Below are 19,958 nucleotides of genomic sequence, written 5' to 3' on the forward strand. Positions count from 1 at the left end.
CGCTCACATCAATGGACAATGGAGTTGTGGTATTCTCATTGACAACGGATATAAAGGCTGAATCTGGTTAATATTCTCAAGACTGCTGAAAGCTACGTAGTTGTACAAGTGACATTGCATTTCACGAGTGAAACCAGTAGACTCCGTGGGACTATTACAAATATTAATCCTAGCATGTTTCAACATGTCCTTCTCTTTGACAAATCATTTGGCATAAAAAAAAAGTAAAATTTTTTAAAGGGATAGCTCACCCAAAAAAGAAGATTCATTTATTTGCTCTATCCACTCCATTGTGCGGAAAAGTGAAACATAGCAGACAATATTAAAAAAACATTTATTGTAAGAAAGGGCTACTATTGTTTTGGTTGGTTTGTTTGTTTAAAGCATTTTTTCATTCAAGCAAATACAGGGCCCAAAGGTTCCCCAATCAAAGAATCACCAATAATTGCCGGAAATATCTCTCTTTCAGGAAAGCATGACTCTATGCTTGGATATATCCCTAAAGTCACACACTAAATTAACCCCAGACGGCAGGAAAAGTCAGACTAGCTCTCTCTCTCTTGCTCTCTCTCGCTCTCTCTCTCTCTCTCTGCCCTGTTAAACTGACAGGACTTAAAAACACATTAAATGATAAACTTTCACTCTATGATGGTTAAGCTGTGCAATTAATCCACGAATCACATTTGTCAGTGGCCGAGGAGCAGCTGGCCCATACAGTTAATGAATAACGGATCAACTACGACAGCCTACATCGCACATCCTGCGATGTGACTATCGTGGATTCGTACATCGCGATATCGATGCTTAAATTACACATCGTGCAGCCCTAGTGTGAACACAGGAAGACTAACTGGTGGTTTGCTCTGCACTCAGATAACAAGGAAAAAACAGAGGGAGAGTCGACGAAGTCCAGCAAGGACAATTCAACGGCTCCTGTAATTACAAATATAACAAAAAAGGCAATTGTCTGATCCCCGTCATTGTGCTTATGTCACTTTTTATGACTCTATAACCACATAGGGGATCCATTATGACTTTATTTTAAACTATGATGATTCATAACACACACAAAAACCTGTTCAGCTCTTGGGGAAGGATTAGCTCGAGTGAATAATGTAAGAACACCTGGGACTTGTCAAAAGAAACCGAACGATTCAATCCATTGGCTTACTCAGAGGGCTTACATTGAAATTTAAATCACTATTCAACTTTAAAGTCGTGAGGACTGTGAAGAAATTTTCCAGTACTACCAAACTCCTCCATGGCAACTACTGTGGTAGTGTAAAATGCTTCAAGACTTCCTATTTTCACTACTGACAGACATTAATCTTAGGTTTGCTTGGAAGTGATGAGATATTTCGAGGTGAGGCATGCTGAATGCTGTATAGTCTTGACTGAGTGTTGCTCTTGAACAAGTTTCTCCATGTTTGGTCTACTTTATAAAGTAGACTAGTTACAATGGAAGCCCATTTCCACTCATTTATATTTCACAAGGTGAACTTATATCTTTCAACTGTTACTTCATATAATGCAATAAAGTCAAATTGTGAGACATTAAAGCTCAATTACAAGAAACTGCCCCATTAGAAACAAACTTGCAAGATATAAATGTACATGTCTTGTACCATGACTTTATATCTTACAACTAGGGCTGGGCGATAATGCGATAACGATAATTTTTGCAATATAATTTTCCTCGGTGAAATGATATGAAGAGTTCGATAAATGTTACAACAAGCTCTGAGGGAGTAGGGTAATATCATGATCTTCTTTATAGAATTGGGAAACACTCTTTACTTTATTTAGGTATCTTTCAAATTTTTATGTAATTTTAATTTAACTTGTATTTATTTTTTCTATTTTGTTTGGGGATGGGGTGATGGGCGGGAGAATAGGGTATAATGTACAGTCGTGGCCAAAAGTTTTGAGAATTACATAAATATTGGAAATTGGAAAAGTTGCTGCTTAAGTTTTTATAATAGCAATTTGCATATACTCCAGAATGTTATGAAGAGTGATCAGATGAATTGCATAGTCCTTCTTTGCCATGAAAATTAACTTAATCCCAAAAAAACCTTTCCACTGCATTTCATTGCTGTCATTTAAGGACCTGCTGAGATCATTTCAGTAATCGTCTTGTTAACTCAGGTGAGAATGTTGACGAGCACAAGGCTGGAGATCATTATGTCAGGCTGATTGGGTTAGAATGGCAGACTTGACATGTTAAAAGGAGGGTGATGCTTGAAATCATTGTTCTTCCATTGTTAACCATGGTGACCTGCAAAGAAACGCGTGCAGCCATCATTGCGTTGCATAAAAATGGCTTCACAGGCAAGGATATTGTGGCTACTAAGATTGCACCTAAATCAACAATTTATAGGATCATCAAGAACTTCAAGGAAAGAGGTTCAATTCTTGTAAAGAAGGCTTCAGGGCATCCAAGAAAGTCCAGCAAGCACCAGGATCGTCTCCTAAAGAGGATTCAGCTGCGGGATCGGAGTGCCACCAGTGCAGAGCTTGCTCAGGAATGGCAGCAGGCAGGTGTGAGCGCATCTGCACGCACAGTGAGGTGAAGACTTCTGGAAGATGGCCTGGTGTCAAGAAGGGCAGCAAAGAAGCCACTTCTATCCAAAAAAAACATCAGTCTATCCAAAAAAAACATCAGGGACAGATTGATCTTCTGCAGAAAGTATAGTGAATGGACTGCTGAGGACTGGGGCAAAGTCATATTCTCCGATGAAGCCCGTTTCCGATTATTTGGGGCATCTGGAAAAAAGCTTGTCCGGAGAAGAAAAGGTGAGCGCTACCATCAGTCCTGTGTCATGCCAACAGTAAAGCATCCTGACACCATTCATGTGTGGGGTTGCTTCTCATTCAAGGGAGTGGGCTTACTCACAATTCTGCCCAAAAACACAGCCATGAATAAAGAATGGTACCAAAACACCCTCCAACAGCAACTTCTTCCAACAATCCAACAACAGTTTGGTGAAGAACAATGCATTTTCCAGCATGATGGAGCACCGTGCCATAAGGCAAAAGGGATAACTAAGTGGCTCGGGGACCAGAATGTTGAAATTTTGGGTCCATGGCCTGGAAACTCCCCAGATCTTAATCCCATTGAGAACTTGTGGTCAATCCTCAGGAGGCGGGTGGACAAACAAAAACCCACTAATTCTGACAAACTCCAAGAAGTGATTATGAAAGAAAGGGTTGCTATCAGTCAGGATTTGGCCCAGAAGTTGATTGAGAGCATGCCCAGTCGAATTGCAGAGGTCCTGAAAAAGAAGGGCCAACACTGCAAATACTGACTCTTTGCATAAATGTAATGTAATTGTCGATAAAATCCTTTGAAACGTATGAAGTGCTTGTAATTATATTTCAGTACATCACAGAAACAACTGAAACAAAGATCTAAAAGCAGTTTAGCAGCAAACTTTTTGAAAACGAATATTTATGTAATTCTCAAAACTTTTGGCCACGACTGTATTTGCTGTATTGTGCAAACTAAAAAAGGAAATAAATATATTGTTCAAAAAAAAAAAAAAAACTTGGTCAGAATAAATTTAACCATATAAAACTGAGGTTACTGCTATTTTTACAGATGTTATTGATTTTGATAAGGTACACAAACTTAACTTAAGCTACTATCAAATGTGCATTTCTAAGTGACAAAAATTGATAGAATTATTATTATTATCAGGCAACCCAAACCTGTTTCCTGATTTGAAACAATATCACTCATTAAAGCATGCAGAAACAAAGAAGAAAAATAATTATATTTAGATATTTATTTTGTTAATGGTTAGTTTCTACAACTTTCACTTTGGAGCAAAAATCTGGCTTTAAACCAAAGAAATAAAGATTTAACATTTAGTGATAATTATCGATCTTAGCTGATATGAATATCACCCAGCCCTACTTACGATTATAAATGTTTTATTGTAATTGCAATTTATATCTCACAATGTGACTTTGTATTTTGCAATATGGCATTATATCTCATAACTGCAACTGTATGTATTATAATGTGACTATATCTTGCACTTATCTTTTTTTAATCTTTTGTAAACCAATGTGTACTCAGATGTATATAGCCCTAATAAAATAGCTAATTAAAATGCCTTTTGACTGTGCCATGATGCATCAGAGGTGGCTAAATGTGTCAGATGATGTTCTGGGCTTCGATTTCTGTTGTTTGTAGGTGTGATGGAAGCATTACAAGGTGTTGAGGATGATCAGAGATCGGATCACAGTGGTCAGAGAGAGAGAGAGAGCTGATGCAGAGGCATTCATTCATACTGACATTTCACTATTCGTTTGCTCACTTTCTTACACTTCAGCCTCCTACCAGCTGTTCTAGCTTGCCCAGTTCACCAATACTCACACCAGCTTCTGCCAATGATCCTACACGGGCACAGCATTATAGCCCCTGTCCACAGGCTCCAGGAAAAACCTTTTGCTGGAGATTTAACTACTGTACATGAATATAACATTAACATCATCCTACCTTCTTCTAAACAGTTCTAGATCTAAAATCTCACAGCATGTACCAGGTTTCAAAACACATCTGTAATTAAACAGTTGAATTCTATACAAATCAAGTGCAATGTCAATAAAAGGGCAACAATAAAATTAAATTACATATTATTAAAATGAATTTGTTGTTATTAGTACACTGAATAGGCTTCATAGAGTTTTAATTAATTTGGTGAATTAACAGTTGATGACTCGTGGGAGGAGACCAATTTACTTGCTGAAATGAACAATATGGAAATAAATGATTAAAACTATATACATAGGCCATTTTCTGTTTTCAAACATGGTACAATGAGGAAAATATAGCTCTTGATTTCCAAAAATGTCACCAAAACAGAGTTCAAGGTACAAATCAAGGTACAAAAGCTGTCAGTGGGACAGTACCTTTTCAAAAAGCTACAAATGTATACCATTAAGGTACTAATGTGTATATTTTAGGTACTCATATTGTATGTACTTTTAAGGTAATAATATGTACCTTTTAGGGCAGTGGTTCTCAATGGCAGTCCATATGTGCCATTGTTCTGCAAATGTTGTACGTATCTCTTATCACTTAAGACATTTGTTCTTTTTGACCGTAAGTGTCTTGCAAAGTGGACATCACCGGATATTCCACCATGATTCCAGTTCGAAGGGAGTTCGAAGGGAGTATATATACAACTCCATATACAAACTATATATACAAACTTTATTAAGTTTGCGGATGGCGGCAGTGGCCTAATGGTTAGAGAACTAGTTAGCAGAAGGTCACCGGTTCGAGTCTCGGCGCTGGCAGGAGTTGTAGGTGGGAGGGGGTGAATGAACAGCGCTCTCTTCTACCCCTCAATACCCATGGCTGCCCACTGCTCCGGGTGTGTGTTCACGGTGTGTTCACTTGTGCACTTGTGTGTTTTAAATGCAGAGCAACAATTCCGAGTATGGGCTACCATACTTGGAAAATGTCACGTTTTTCAAGGGAAGTATGTCGTGGCCTAGTGGTTCACGGTGTGTGCACTTTGGATGGATTAAATGCAGAGCACGAATTCTGAGTATGGGTCAACTTGCTTGGCTGTATGTCATGTCACTCACTCACTCACTCACTCACTCACACAACAAAGATGAGACAAACTACAGAAGCGCGGTGAGCCACCTGGGCTATTGTTGTTGACTTCAGAAGAGTGCACACTCAGCATGCTCCTCTGACCATCAACAGTGCGACAGTGGAGAGAGTGAGCAGCACCAATTTCTTGGGTGTGCACATCACAGAGGACCTCTCCTGGACCGACAACACTGCAGCACTAGCCAAGAAATCACAACAGCGTCTCTACTTCCTCCGCAAACTGAGAAGAGCCAGAGCCCTGCCCCCATCATGTACACCTTCTACAGAGGTACCATCGAGAGCATCCTGTCAAGCTGCAACACTGTGTAGTATGGCGCATGCAACACGTCCTGCCAGAAGACCCTTCAACACATAGCGAGAGCAGCTGAGAAGATCATTGGTGTCTCTCTTCCCTCCCTCCAGGGCATTTATGGTAGGGATGCACGATCATGATTTTTCATGAGCGATTCCGATACCGATTTTTTACAAGCAAACTCGCTGATTCCGATACCAATTTCCAATTTTTTTTTTCTTTAAGCAACAAACAAAAAGCAAGGAAAGTATGCATAAACAAGATGTTTATTTGGTATTTAAAATGCCAAACTGGCTTTTGGCTATTGAAAACAATAACCATAACCATAACCATCTGAAATTAATGGCAGTAACTGCACAGTGAGTAGCCTACATTCAATACAAACATAAATGGTACAGACATCGGCATTTAGCTTTTGTTCTTGAACTGGGTTGAAACTACATAGAACTGGCCTTAAATGAAAAGATCAACTGTAACCGTGTGAAACTTCAGTGTGCTACAGCAGATGATTTTTAAATCAAATTAAGTCGATGTAATTTGAATGTAAATTAAAAAGAATCATCCTATACAGAACTGACGTTTACTTCTGGCTTTTCAAACATGTATTTTGTACTTTAAAAAAAAAAAAAAAAAGGATTTCAGTTTTGTCCCTTCACTGTCTCCGCTTGTGCAGGGCGTAGACAGGTAGAGTGCGCTCGCGCAGTTTCAGTGAGCACAGGAAAGGGATTCTTATTTTGTGCAGTCGGCTGTTCGCTTCCTGCTATCTGTGCCTCAGACGTGTAGCTCTGCACTTCCAGTGCTGAACGGCTGCCCGTGTCCTACGCACAGATTTCGAAATACTTCCACACAACTGACATGATAGCGAATGATTACAATGTAGTCAATGCACGCGGGCGCACTTCCGGAAAAATCGGCCGAAAAAAGACCAAAAACCGTTCGGTTCCAATTTATGGCCGGTCAACCAGTGCATTCCTAATTTATGTAACCCGTCTCACCCGTAAAGCACTCTGCATTGCAAGTGATCCCACACACCCGTCACACAGCTTCTTCAGTCTGCTGCCATCAGGGAGGAGACTGCGGAGTCTCCAGGCCAGGACCAGCAAACTGAAGGACAGCTTCATCCACCAGGCTGTCAGGAAGCTGAACTCGCTCCCGAACTTGCCCCCACCCTTCCCTCTTCTGCCCCAGGCACCACTGAACTATGAACCCCTCCAGATCCCACATCCCCAGGTCCTTCCACCCCCCCACCCCCCAACACTAACATACGATGACATGCACCAGTCACTTTGTGCAGCATTGGTCTGCTCACTACCTCATTCAACTACCTCTTCAGTCAGTTTAAATAAAATAACTGCTCTTTGAGCCCTTTGTCACTTTAATCAGACTGAATAAGCTTTTTTTGCACTAAAATCTTTTTATCTGCACTGTTTGTTCACTTCACTGGTTTGCACTCAATCGCCATGTGCCTTGCGCTGCTTTATTTAACTTTATTTTTATTATTCTTTTTACATGCCCTTATTGTATAGTTGTATTTTATATTTGATCTAGATTTTTAGGCTCTACTGTTAATGTTATCTGTATGCACCGGGGGTCTGAGAGTAATGCAGTTTAAATTCTCTGTATGTATGTACTGTACATCTGGAAGAATTGACAATAAAGCAGACTTGATATGTTCAAATCAAAGAGCATTAAAGTGTGTGAGACGTGAATTTAAACTGTATTCATTTACAGAGGTATATTATGTCACACTTCACACTTCTCTAGTAAGTTTTGTCTGTGTGTGAAGAAGCTGCAGGCTGTGACTTAGCGCAAATACATGAATGAATGTTCTGAAGTGAAGTAAACTTCAACAGATTTCCCCTGCTCCGGGAGTTTTAGAGGTAAATAAGGTAAAAATGTGTACCTTTTTGAAGCTGCCCCAGTGACCGATTTTGTACCTTTTTATCTGAAAGTCTATGTTGGTTATGTTAGGGCTGGAAAATAAGATGATTTTCAAATCGTAACTGATTTTAAAATCATGGCAGACCACAGCTATGAAGACATTTTCAAATGATTTTTAGCCTTATAATCCTCTGAATTCACACACTAGATGATTCGACAAGACCACGAGACCACACGCTTGTTAATTCCAGGAACGATTGATACAGTGACACAAGATCTCACGGAGACTCGCAAGATCAAACATGACTAGGGAAGAATAACACATGGAGGATACTCGATGTTGTCCTGGCACGCATTCCGTTGTAGAGTGAAAAAAAGAAAAGAAAATGGGTGATGTTCTTTATCAGTACTCTGGTGTACTCAGTACTTTGGTGACATGTTTGTGGCTGCCAACGCAACATCCGTTAGGTGACGCTTGCTCATTTTCATTGGCTAACATGAGTATCACATCAGAGGCAGCCCAATCAAGAGTCAAGGACACTCTGTATATATTGGGAGCAGTTAAATAGTCATGACACCGCACAATGGAGCATTTTTTGGACAAAAAATTGTTTGTGACAAGCCCTGCTTGGGGGTGCAAATCGGGCTTAAATTCAGCCTTAAAATATTCAAGTGTGTGGCCAGCCTTAGCAGGATTGAAATGGTATATCAAATTTGTCTTGTTGCCCTCTCTTCTCATTGTTTCCTGTCTCCTCTACTACACTGCAAAAGATGATGCACTGCTTATTTGTTTCTCTGTTTACTGGTTTTGACTGAGTTTCTATTTCTTAATGTTATCTGTTACGTAAAACGTAAAGGAAAAAAAAATACATGAAAAAAATAAATAAATAAATAAGACTATCCAACACATACCAAAGGGACTTGTCAATAAAAATTTATTTTGACATGCAGCTGCATCTAAGGTGGAGGATGAATGATGGAAATTGCCAACTCATGCGCTGAATAGATTACGGTTTTCATAGACAAGAATGGAAGCAAGTTTAATACATTAAAGCTTCCAAAAATGTGCAATTCCTCTTCATACTCCTTCACAATGCCAGACATTCTTCTCCAGATATAAAGCATTTTCTAAAAAAGAACACTACAGAATTATTTAATTATTAATTGAGCATACTTTTCTTGCTGCTGCAACATTTAAATGAAGGTAATACTCAAGGATTGCTTTACCATTTTTACAATGAGTAAAGCTGTTATGCCCATTTACTCCACTGTTCTGTAGTAAAATCACTTTAACACATGATCTCAAAAAGCCTGTTCATCTTTTTAACTGCATAACAATCCATGTTGTAATAATGTCCTGATGCATGAGTGTGAGTGCTGGGCATGTTCTTCTGATGTACTTTATTAAATGATTAAGTGCCAGGCAAAAATGGTTTAGAGAATATCTCCATAGTGATAAAACAGAAAATTAATAAAAGGTTAACAGATTTATTGATAATCAGTCTGCTAGTCTATTTGGTTTAATTTTCATGATAACAGTGAAAAAAAAAAACCAACGCTGGTGTCAAACCAATGCTGACCTGACTGAAGCACTGCTAAAAACACACCCAGTACTTATATCTGAACATTTAAAAGGCTGTAAAAACATAAAATATGTGTGCACCTCTGATGATGTTTTAACAGTCCACGTCTTTATATGACTGGAAATTTGGAGGATTTAAGATTAAATGTTGACAGTAACCGTTTGTGACACATCATGAACCAGATGCTCAGGGAAAATATCAGAGGCCAACTGGGCAGATGCTCTTGACTTAGATGTCAAGGTGATACACGCTGATATCATGCCACACATATCAGCTCAGTTCCGCAGTTAATCAAGTAATGTTTGGTAACGGCTCCGGAAAAGCAATGAAATGCAAAAACAAAAGATGCACTAGTATGAATAATGACATGACTCAAAAATACTGAAAATCAAACTGCCAAACTAATAATATACAAATCTCTAAAGTGAAAACTCCTAACATCATCAACTCTCATTCTTGTACCTAAAACATCAATGAAAGAGGCACTGATTGAGACAGAACTATCTAATTAGAGGTCCTAATAATGTGAGATTGTTCAAAAAAAAAAAAAAATTCTTGTTTGCAATCACACATTCTTCATGGAATATTGTACCCTCAATGGTGGTATTTCTAAAAATGATTTTAAAACATTTAAATGATGTTCAGTTGTTAAAGGGTAACTTTTATTATTTATTTAGACGTCATAAAATAATCATGTAAGACTCTGTCTGTGAAAAGTCTTTAAAAATATTTCCAAAATTTTGTTCAAAAACTTATATTAACATTATCTATAAACTACCTAAACAATAGATTACTAGCTTGGTTTTCAGAGAGGTTTCCTTGTGCAGTGTGGTAGCTTCAGAGCAAAAATGAGACACCGGTTTTATCTTTCGTTAACTTGACACACATTGGATAGTCTGAATATATTAAACCCACAGCAAGTGGCCCAGTCATTTTCTGTGTTCTTTTTTGATTATGTGTGTGATCTGATAAGTGTGCAAACTAACTATGCAAATGGTCACATGGTATGTCATGTCACCCTTATCTGTATAGCACTTCATACAGTACTGATTGTGTCAAAGCAGCTTTACAGTGTCAAACAGGAAAATAGCTTGTCAATAATGAAAGAAGACAATAACAGATTATTTTTTTCCAGCTGAAGTCTGTTTTTGATGATTAAATGATCATCAAATGATCATGTTGTTCAGCTCTCTTCCAATAGTGTCTGTGCAATCAGTCATACTTTCCCAACGAGGCAATACAAAAGTGACCGTGACAAGGAACCAAAACTCCACTGGTGACAGAAATGGAGAAAAAAAAACCTTGGGAGAAACCAGGCTCAGTTGGGGGGCAAGTTCTCCTCTGGCCAGATGAATTCCAAGCTGCAACACAGGTAGAGAGGACGTGTCTGGTCTCCATGGTCTTGTGCCAATGGTCGTTGAGGTGATGAAGGCTTTGCAAGGATCTGAGAACAATCCTGAGCTCCATCATGTAGAATTTGCTCACATTCTCATTAGCTTTTCTCCACACACAGCCAAAACATTACTTAATGTATAAGAGAGGAAATGGAGGTTGTAAGATTCAAGTTCCTTTTATTCTCAAATATATGTGCTGATTATGAAAGAGGTTCAGTCACATGCAACCTCGCCTTTGTTTGTAGTGTGCCCTTTCTTTTTCATTTACAGTATGTTTTTCATTTCTGTATTTGTGTAACACAATAGTAAAGGAAGAGGTTGGTTTTGCTGCCAATTGGCAGAGTCTGCTGCTTAGATTTGAAAGCCATCATTTCAAGCCATTTATTTTCCTTTCGCCCTGCATCCAAGAAAACGAAACTCTTAAAATAGAAAGATTAAGTCTAAAAAAAAAATGAGGAAGACAAATTTAGTCATTTCTAAAAGTGACAGGGCATGTTATGATGTGAGGATGGGGATCAGTTATAACTGCTTCGTCCTTGCTTTACAATGATTGGAGGATTTGACAACAACAAACTAAATAGTTTTACGTGAACGAGTCAATCTTTCGTTCGTTATCTGGCTCGACTCGGTGTTCATCTTCAGTTCTCTCTTCACAGCAGTTCAGTCAGTGTACTGTTTGAGTGCATGAATTACTCCGGGATATTGGTTTGTTTGAACTCAGAGGGAGTGTCAGTCACATTAAAAAAGTTAACAGCTTAAGTCATTTGTGGATTAATGCTTATTGGAGACGTGAACCATTTCAAAGATTCAGTTCGATTTGGTGAACTGGTTCAAGAAGATCTGGTTACATCGAATGATTCGTTCACGAACCGGATATCATACACTGCAGTGAACGCGCTCACAACAGACCCGGAAGAGAAGACAATGCTGAATAAAGTCATAGTTTTTGCTATTTTTAGACCAAAATGTATTTTTTTGATGGTTCAAAAAATTCTAAATGACCCTCTGACTACTTTGATGATGTTTTTCTTACCTTTCTGGACATGGACAGTATACCATACACACAGCTTCAATGGAGGGACTGAGAGCTCTCGGACTAAATCTAAAATATCTTAAACTGTGTTCCGAAGATGAACGGAGGTCTCACGGGTTTGGAACGACATGAGGGTGAGTCATTAATGACATAATTTAGATTTTTGGGTGAACTAACCCTTTAAATTAGGACATTAGCACATGGAAGTAGTAAAACAAAACATCTGATGTTCAATGCAGATCATCTGTGAACTAAACTAGTAACATAAAATATTTGTTGTACACCACCGTTTAAAAAAAAATAGAGAACTTACCATCTTGATAAGCATACCCAATCCAAATAAACACTTCCTGAAGAAGAGAAAGTCACCATGGTTTTTCTGAGAAACTAGTATTTTCCCAGTCAGGGTAATATATAATGTTTACCTGTAACAGAGCAAAGCCCAGGGGAGGATGGGCTGCTGTATCTACCTTTGGGAGCATTGACACAAACCCCCCCAGCTACAGAAAAACCATGACTAAAAACCTTTTGATCGGCGTTTACTAATACCAAAACTCGGGATGTGGTCCAAAGACTTCTTGACAGTAATCCAAGACGTGTGACATAAACTGAAGCCACTGTATTCTGAAGCGTTACCTCAGCATCCAGCCTGGCTTCAGCACACTGTCAGTAGTGATTAAAACCAGACCCGACTGAACCAACAGCCCTCTTACCCTTCGTTTTCCCCTGATTTCCCTCTTCCTCGACTGTGCCAAGCCAAGCAGCCCCCCGTGCCATTCACAAGCACACGGCAGTAACCCTGTCTCTGAGGCATACCAAAAAGGCCAAGCAATCATAGATGAAACTTTCTGAACCAAAATATCATAGGGTGTTGGTGTAGTTGGGAGTGTCCCAGCTGGACGGCAGATGTGCACACCCAGCAAATTAGTTTTGCTTTTGTATGAATATACCTTATAATTAGGAATGGAACAAACATGATCACAAAAACCCAGTGATGGGAAACAAACAGACAAAGTTAGAGATTTAATCTAAATCACAATCCCAGCAAAGATATCCCCGTAGCAAAAGCTATGCTCTGAAAAGTAAACAAAACACACATTACTTATAATTGTTATGACTATTCTACAGTGATGAAGGAGACATGTTGCGGCACAGGCTGTGAGATGTGGTATGTTATCACTTCTAGCCCAGGGGTCATGTTGTTCAACAACTCTAATTAAAGAAAGACGTTGCAAAAACCAAGCAAATTACGTAAATCTGATCTCTCATACTGGATTACAAATCACCAAGCATGATATCTTCAAGTCATTTTCAGTATGGTAGATAAACATCTTGTTTCAAGTCAGAGCACATGTAAGTATTACACCCATATACACTATCAGGATTATCGTATGGAAGCATTAGAGTTTCATGTTCGTTAACTTTTGGCTTGAAATAGTAGGTGTGGACACAGGCTGATCCCGATCTTCTTGTCAGGACAGCCGCATTCTTCCAAATACACTCAACGAGACTTGATTTAACCTGTTCAGGAGGGATGTTACAATATAAAACAGTTCTAACTGTTCAAACTTTAGGAGTCATTCTGGTCTACATCAGCTCCGGTGGTAAAACAATGGCAGACTGATGACAGCTCACTCAGGGGGGGTCTGGACTTAAGGTAAGACACCAGTCCAATCTGTGCTCAAACGCCACTGTCAATCAAACTATCGTGGGAGGTGCCTGTCTGTATAACGTCACACAGACAGGCATCGGAGATCAGCTTGATTTGAGAAAAGAGAAATTAACTAATGACAAAAAAAAAAAAAAAAAAAACCCCGGAGCTGGATCTTTATCATCATAGGGTGGTTGTGTACACACTAGCAACACACATTTCAGTTCAAACAGCTTGCAAAATGTCCCATCAGATGACCCCTTTAAAGATAAAGAAACAAATTCGAGAAATCCAAGTGCAACTGACAATTAGGCCACACACCACCCGCTGACATCTAGACACTGATGACAAGCTGACTAAAGATTGACTTTAACTATAGTAGATGTAATTTTATGGAAATGACTGATTCATTAACAAGCCTCAATCCGGTGTAATCCTTTTAACATCCCTGTTTCTGACAGAGAACTGCTAACGGACATATGTTAGAGGACAGTCTCAAACACACAAAGTGACTGCAACAATTCTATAATTGGGTGAGAGTGAAATAATTGTGTTGCTCAACTTTCATCCAAGTAGATGATCAAAAACTGTTCAAAACTAGCATCTATATGCATAAACGTCAAAAAAGTTGTTATTGCTTACAATGTATTTTAGCATTTAGCAAACAGTTTTATCAAAAACATAGATTGCATTCAAGCTATACATTTCATTATATTGTACATTCCCAGAGAAATAAACTAATGAACTTGACGTTCTTAGCACCATGCCCTACTGTCTGAGCTACAGTACATGAATCCTAACTAAGGTGACATGGGTGGTTTTATATTTTCAGCTCCTTACTGGCAAACTTGACAAAGGGTCTAAGAATAAAGAAATCAGTGCTTAGTCACAAACACCAATCCGGTTTACAACAGACACTAAATAAACAGCTACATTCCGTCTTAACCAGCACAATGACATAATGACAACACTTCTCATTGCCTGACTTAAACATGCATAAGACAAATTGTTCATCTATTGGCTCGTCAGACACACACAAGGGAGCACACGCTGTAATATGGACACTTAACATATGTAGAGTGCCATTCATTCTCTCTCGCTCACAAACTTGCACACACAGATAAGACGCGTGCAGCACTCATGGTAAATCATGTGATGAGTTATGCCTGAAAACATTTCTTTCATATTTTCTTGAGCCAATGCAGTCAGAACACAATAATGAGGATAAGTACAAGTATGATCAGTAAGTACAATTCAGAAACCAACAAAATGTACAAATCTTTCCTAACACCTTTAAACGACTCCAGCCTAGTAATGGTATTAACCATAATTGAATGGGTCATAATTCTTTTTTCACATATGAACCATATTTTTAATGTAAAACCACCTTTCCACTGTCTCAAACATTTGGATATTATTGTCGCATTTTTCCACATAGCAGCAGTCACACAGAACTTTAAAACTGCTCGTGAAGCAACCGTTACCCTCAGGTTATATTCACCATGGTAAAATTCATGATTGTCTAGATATATCTACACAAAATAAAATTAACCCCAAAAACAAAAACTTAGTAGGTTTTATGGAGCTAATCAAATACATAATGATTTATTATAAAATAATTATTCCTGCCATAATTATTCTAAAGCACCATTTTACAGAATAAGTGTTTACAGATTAATGCTAAAGTGGAAAAATATTGGTAATTCTGACATCGCACACATAGTTTTGATTAGAATACACTACATCTGGTCGGGTGGTCACATAAGATATAACCACAAGTTTAAATATTTTAACGCAACGGAAGCTCAAATTGGACCAGCATTTTCCACATAAGCATATGAACCGAGGTCCAAGCAGCTCCCGAACTACTCTCCATTGGAAATTAATGACTTCAGGTCTTCGAGATCGGGAGCGGCCATTTTTATTTTGAATATGCAAGTCTTCCACTATAAGCCACTTATAGAGATTATTTTAGCTGTAAAAAATAGTTTGCCATGCTGGTTGATATTGCAAACAGGTATTTGTTATCATATTGCAATTTACTGTAATCATAAACACACTGGTTTTACCATTTACTGCACTACTGCACACACTCTCAAAATCTAATTGCAAGTCCTGAAAAATTAAGGGAGTCATTGAGTTTAAGAATGTAGCTGTCAATATCCTTCTTAACCAAACCATGTATGAACAGGACTACACTTATACCTCACAAAAAAATTTGTTAAAAAAAAATTACTGACAACAGTAATTCTGCTGCTGTGTGATAGTTGTGACAGAATCACCAGACAATCCTCACTGAAAGTTGTTGGAGAGACTTAAATGATCATGGACCTTCAAAACCAACTTTAGTCTTTGGGAATGATATGCAGAGCGTTAAGTTCCGCAACTTTCAAGGCATTTCATTACCTCTGTGACTAGATGGAAGTTTTGCATCACCCAGCAGACATTACTGATGTGTAAACTGATACAGTTATCAGTCTAACATCACAAATTTTTTTTTTTTTTTTTGGACTAGGACTCTAAAGATCAAGAAAGTTGATTGACTTGACCTTAATTGAAAATGTTAGAGCAAGTAACATCAGAAAGTTGCCTTACCTCTCCCGTATAGATCATGAGGGGCTTCTTCCTCAGCTCAACACACTTCCTGAGCTTACAGATCTGATGGCCTGTTTTTCGGTTCAGGCAACTCCTGCATTCACCGCAGTTGATCTTGCGCAGGCAAGGTGTGCAAACACCGCAGTGAATTCTCCTTTTCTTGTCCCTCCTCTCTTGAACTTGAAGTAAACGCAGCTGAATATCCTCAACTTGAAGAGAAGGGTTTCCTGACGCCCCGTGCTCCAGAACCAACTCTAAGTCGCTGTCAAACGAGGACTGGGAGCTTTCTGTGCTACTGGAGAGCGACGTCGTCGCCTGGGGCCCACGGCCCATTTCACAGAGAGTGCTGTTGTAAATGGTCATGCTCAGCGAGAGGAGAGAAAGCGCCCCCTCTTTCTTCATCGACATTTCATCATTTTCATCTTTGGTGTCCACGTCTACAGTGCTTTCAAACTCATTTTCCTTCAGGGGAGCATCTGCAATTTTTTCAAGTGCTGGCGATTCATTGGAGGCCACAGTCTCACCTGCTTCTGTAGAGTTTTCTGGAGCGCTTTGAAAAGAATTGTCGGGAAAGTTCATGTGTGGAACGATGTGTTGAACCTCTTCAATCTGACCTGAAACATACTTATCCGACTGTGAAGGGGAGGGAGTTGTTGGGTCTGAGGTATTATTGTTGTAGGCAAAGTCCACATTATTGACGGGGTCGTGAGAGTCATGCTGCTCAACAAATGCAGTTTTCGGCTGCTCGGTAGAAGCAGAGCAGCTTTCGTTTTGCACAGTTTCTGTGCCTGCCTTTACCGTCTCTTCCTCTGCCTGGTCAGTGTTGTGAACAACAGTCTCTCTGTGATCCTCCGCAGTTTCCTCTGAGCTTATGTTAACACTCTGTCCCTCTCCAGTGGGAATTTCAGCACCCTTTTGTTGTCCATCACCATTAGTATCATGAACTTCTGACCTTTTAGTATCAGTATCCTGTTCCCTGATCTCCAGAACTCCCTGTTTCTTTGTAACCACTCTCCTGTAGGACTTCACTTCCCTCGGATATGAGACACTATTGTGAGGTGACTTCCCTTTCCCATTAAGTTTTGACAACAAGCCATTTTGGTTCGAAGAACCACGCGTGTGCCTAGATCCTTTAGCAACAGGGACATTCTTAACTGTCCTCTTACTGGGCTTGCTGACAACAGTCCTTTGGGTTGCTTTGGCTGCCTGTTTCTTGTCTATGGCCTTCCTGATATTGACATTCGCTTTGAGCAAGTTGACTGTTTGCCTTCTAGTCTTGGAAGCTTTCACCCTCCTAACATTTTGCTTTTTGGATGCAGAAGATGACTTCTTGGGTGCTCTGGGAGTGCGAGGCATAGCTGAAGCCAATGAGGGTGAGGGAGGAGGAGTTCAGGATAGCCGGCATGGGAAACAGTATAAAGTTATACAGTATATAACTTTTCAGATCTTTCATGTAATGTTCCCTGTTTCAAGCAAGATCACATTGACATTTATCCATCGATGAGATATGGATACCTATGGAAAAGACAAATCATTATCGAATTATTTAGCACAATGTAGCATCCTATTAAGTTTATTAAAGATACATCATTATTGGGGTTTGTGGTCCATATATGTAGGCTTTGAAGACAACTACATGTTAGTACACTCCTAAAATTCACTTCAAAACTATTGATGTCGCCAATCAGCTTCCTATTTCAGTTGTCATGGTCAGGGAGTTGTACCACAGAAGTGTGAAGTCTGAAGTGTGAAACGTTAATTACACAAGATATCATAATGCACTCCAAGGCATGTTAGAAGTTTTGAAAAGTCAAGCAGCTGACTAGGAAATTGGGATTCATGGCTGTAATGTGAAGTCTGTCAATGTTTAAAAACGAAAACTGTGCTCACCAAGCCATTAAATTGGGCCATTAATTGCAAGCTAATGAAGTGTAATGAACCATACAATAAACTAATCAACTAACAGATAATCATGATGTCTGACATATCGCATTATTTCTACCATTAACCAGCTCCCCAAGTAAATAAAGAACATAATTAACTACATTTCAGTCAGGAAAAATGCACAATAGTGCTACTGTGAAATACTGGTACACTAAAGGAAATGTTATGCTACCTTTAGGTACAATGTAATCAGTAAACAAACACATGAGGGAGGGAATGCTAATCAGACAAATCCTCATGCCTACCAGAAAGTATCATGGTATTACACAGTTTTTTATACAGTATTGTTACCGTAGCTTTTGGACAGTGACATGTTAAATACCATGGTTTATGACTACGGTAATAATTAAGTATCATGCTTCTTTTTGTAAGGGATACTCAAACTTCCTACAGTTACATGTTTATTTGGTTCAGCTGTCAACAAGTGGCTCGAAGTGTCCCTCAAGTGGAAAAAGTGTTATGGCACTTGTCAAGAGCAAAATGTAAATACAAATTAGGCAAGTGTGCGGCATGTTTGTTCTCCCAAGTGGATCTAAAGACACTCACACAAGTTTATACACTGGCTGTGTTTCAAACCTAGTGAGCTCCCTACAGAAACAGCATTTTTGTGCGTCATAGGCGAGTCACGCACCTAAGATGCCCAAAAATGCTAAGAAGGGAACTAACTAACGTTAGGTTTTGTGACAGCCGTTGCGGATGACTAATCGCTTAACGCTCTCACACGCTTATCTCTAACAACAGTTCGTTTCAGTTTCTTTAAACCGCTTTACAAACTTTCAAACGTGATACCAAGCAAATAATCAAACAAGGGGGCTTTAATCCGCGGCTTGCTGCATTGTTATGAACTCTTTGAAGGGAGTTGAAATACTTTACATACCGGAGAGACGGATACACTGTCCGAAGGCTAATAATATTCCCCGCCTGTACGACACGACCGATCCGTCAGCATTGCTCTTCGATGGATCTTCCCTGGGCACGCGTCTTCAAAGCGTATCTCTGAACTCTAACACTGACATGCTGCCACAGAGACCAAAGCACTGGATAAAAGGCAAATCCTTCTCATGTCAATCCATTGACGGCAGCCCTCTGCCAGGCTCGACCTACACGTTCTTCTTCTTCTTCTTCTTCTTCTTCTTCTTTTAGTTGTTTGGCCGTTCACTCCATAGGAGCATTACCGCCACCTACTGAATATTTTATCCATCTGGGTAATGAATCTGTATTGTTTTCAACAAAGTAAAAAAAAAAAAAAAATTGAAGGGAGGTGGATACCCCACCCACCCCAAAAGATCAGAGCCCAGGCTTCAGCTGACGCTTCGTGTTCAGCTCCTCCAACTTCCATACTGGGCTCCTAAGCCTTTAAGGCAGGCAGAGGCACCATACATCTCACCCTCAGACCCTATATTTCTATATCCTGTAGCATAGACCTGTAACCTCCAAAAAGGTTAAAACGGCCCTATATATCTGATTGTCACTTAAACCCTTCCCCAGAAGATCCACAACGCTCATTGGCCTATTTTTAATACTATTAAAAAGACTGTCACGCTGATCATCATATTTACCACAATTAAAAAGCACATGCTCAACTGTTTCTAAAATATTACATTCGTTACACATCCCACTTTCATGCTTCCCCATTAATGCTAATGTTGAGTTTAATCCTGTATGTCAACTCACTTGGTAAAGTAGTGACATCTAAGGGTAGCAATAACGGTCACTGGTTACTTTGTGTTTTGACCATTGATGACCAGTATACCATTCTAATAAATGTTTATGGATATAATAATCTAGTTCAAAACAGACAATTAATTTCAGATGTGTCAGACGTCATAGATGGCCTTAAAGTTTTCTATCCAACTGCTAACATTATTATGGGGGGTGACTTTAACATGGTATATGATGAATGGCTTGATAGATATCCTCCCAAATGTCAATATAGTTCTTATAACCCTA

The 19,958-nt window shown here is 39.2% G+C and overlaps 1 protein-coding gene across 1 annotated transcript in view; it reads right to left on the minus strand.

Annotated features, from left to right (window-relative positions):
* The window catches only part of LOC132110866 (methylcytosine dioxygenase TET3-like), a 44,304-nt gene extending 25,182 nt beyond the window's left edge, over positions 1–19,122 (minus strand). The window contains exons 1-2 of the mRNA XM_059517893.1: positions 18,886–19,122; positions 16,065–17,579 (exon numbers count right to left, since the gene is read on the minus strand). Of these exons, the coding sequence (XP_059373876.1) occupies positions 16,065–17,420 (1,356 nt within the window). The 5' untranslated portion in view covers positions 17,421–17,579; positions 18,886–19,122. The remainder of the gene's footprint in view (positions 1–16,064; positions 17,580–18,885) is intronic.
* Between the last annotated feature and the right edge of the window lie 836 nt (positions 19,123–19,958).

The sequence above is a fragment of the Carassius carassius genome, chromosome 30 (assembly GCF_963082965.1).
Source record: "Carassius carassius chromosome 30, fCarCar2.1, whole genome shotgun sequence".
Classification (NCBI taxonomy): Eukaryota; Metazoa; Chordata; class Actinopteri; order Cypriniformes; family Cyprinidae; genus Carassius; species Carassius carassius.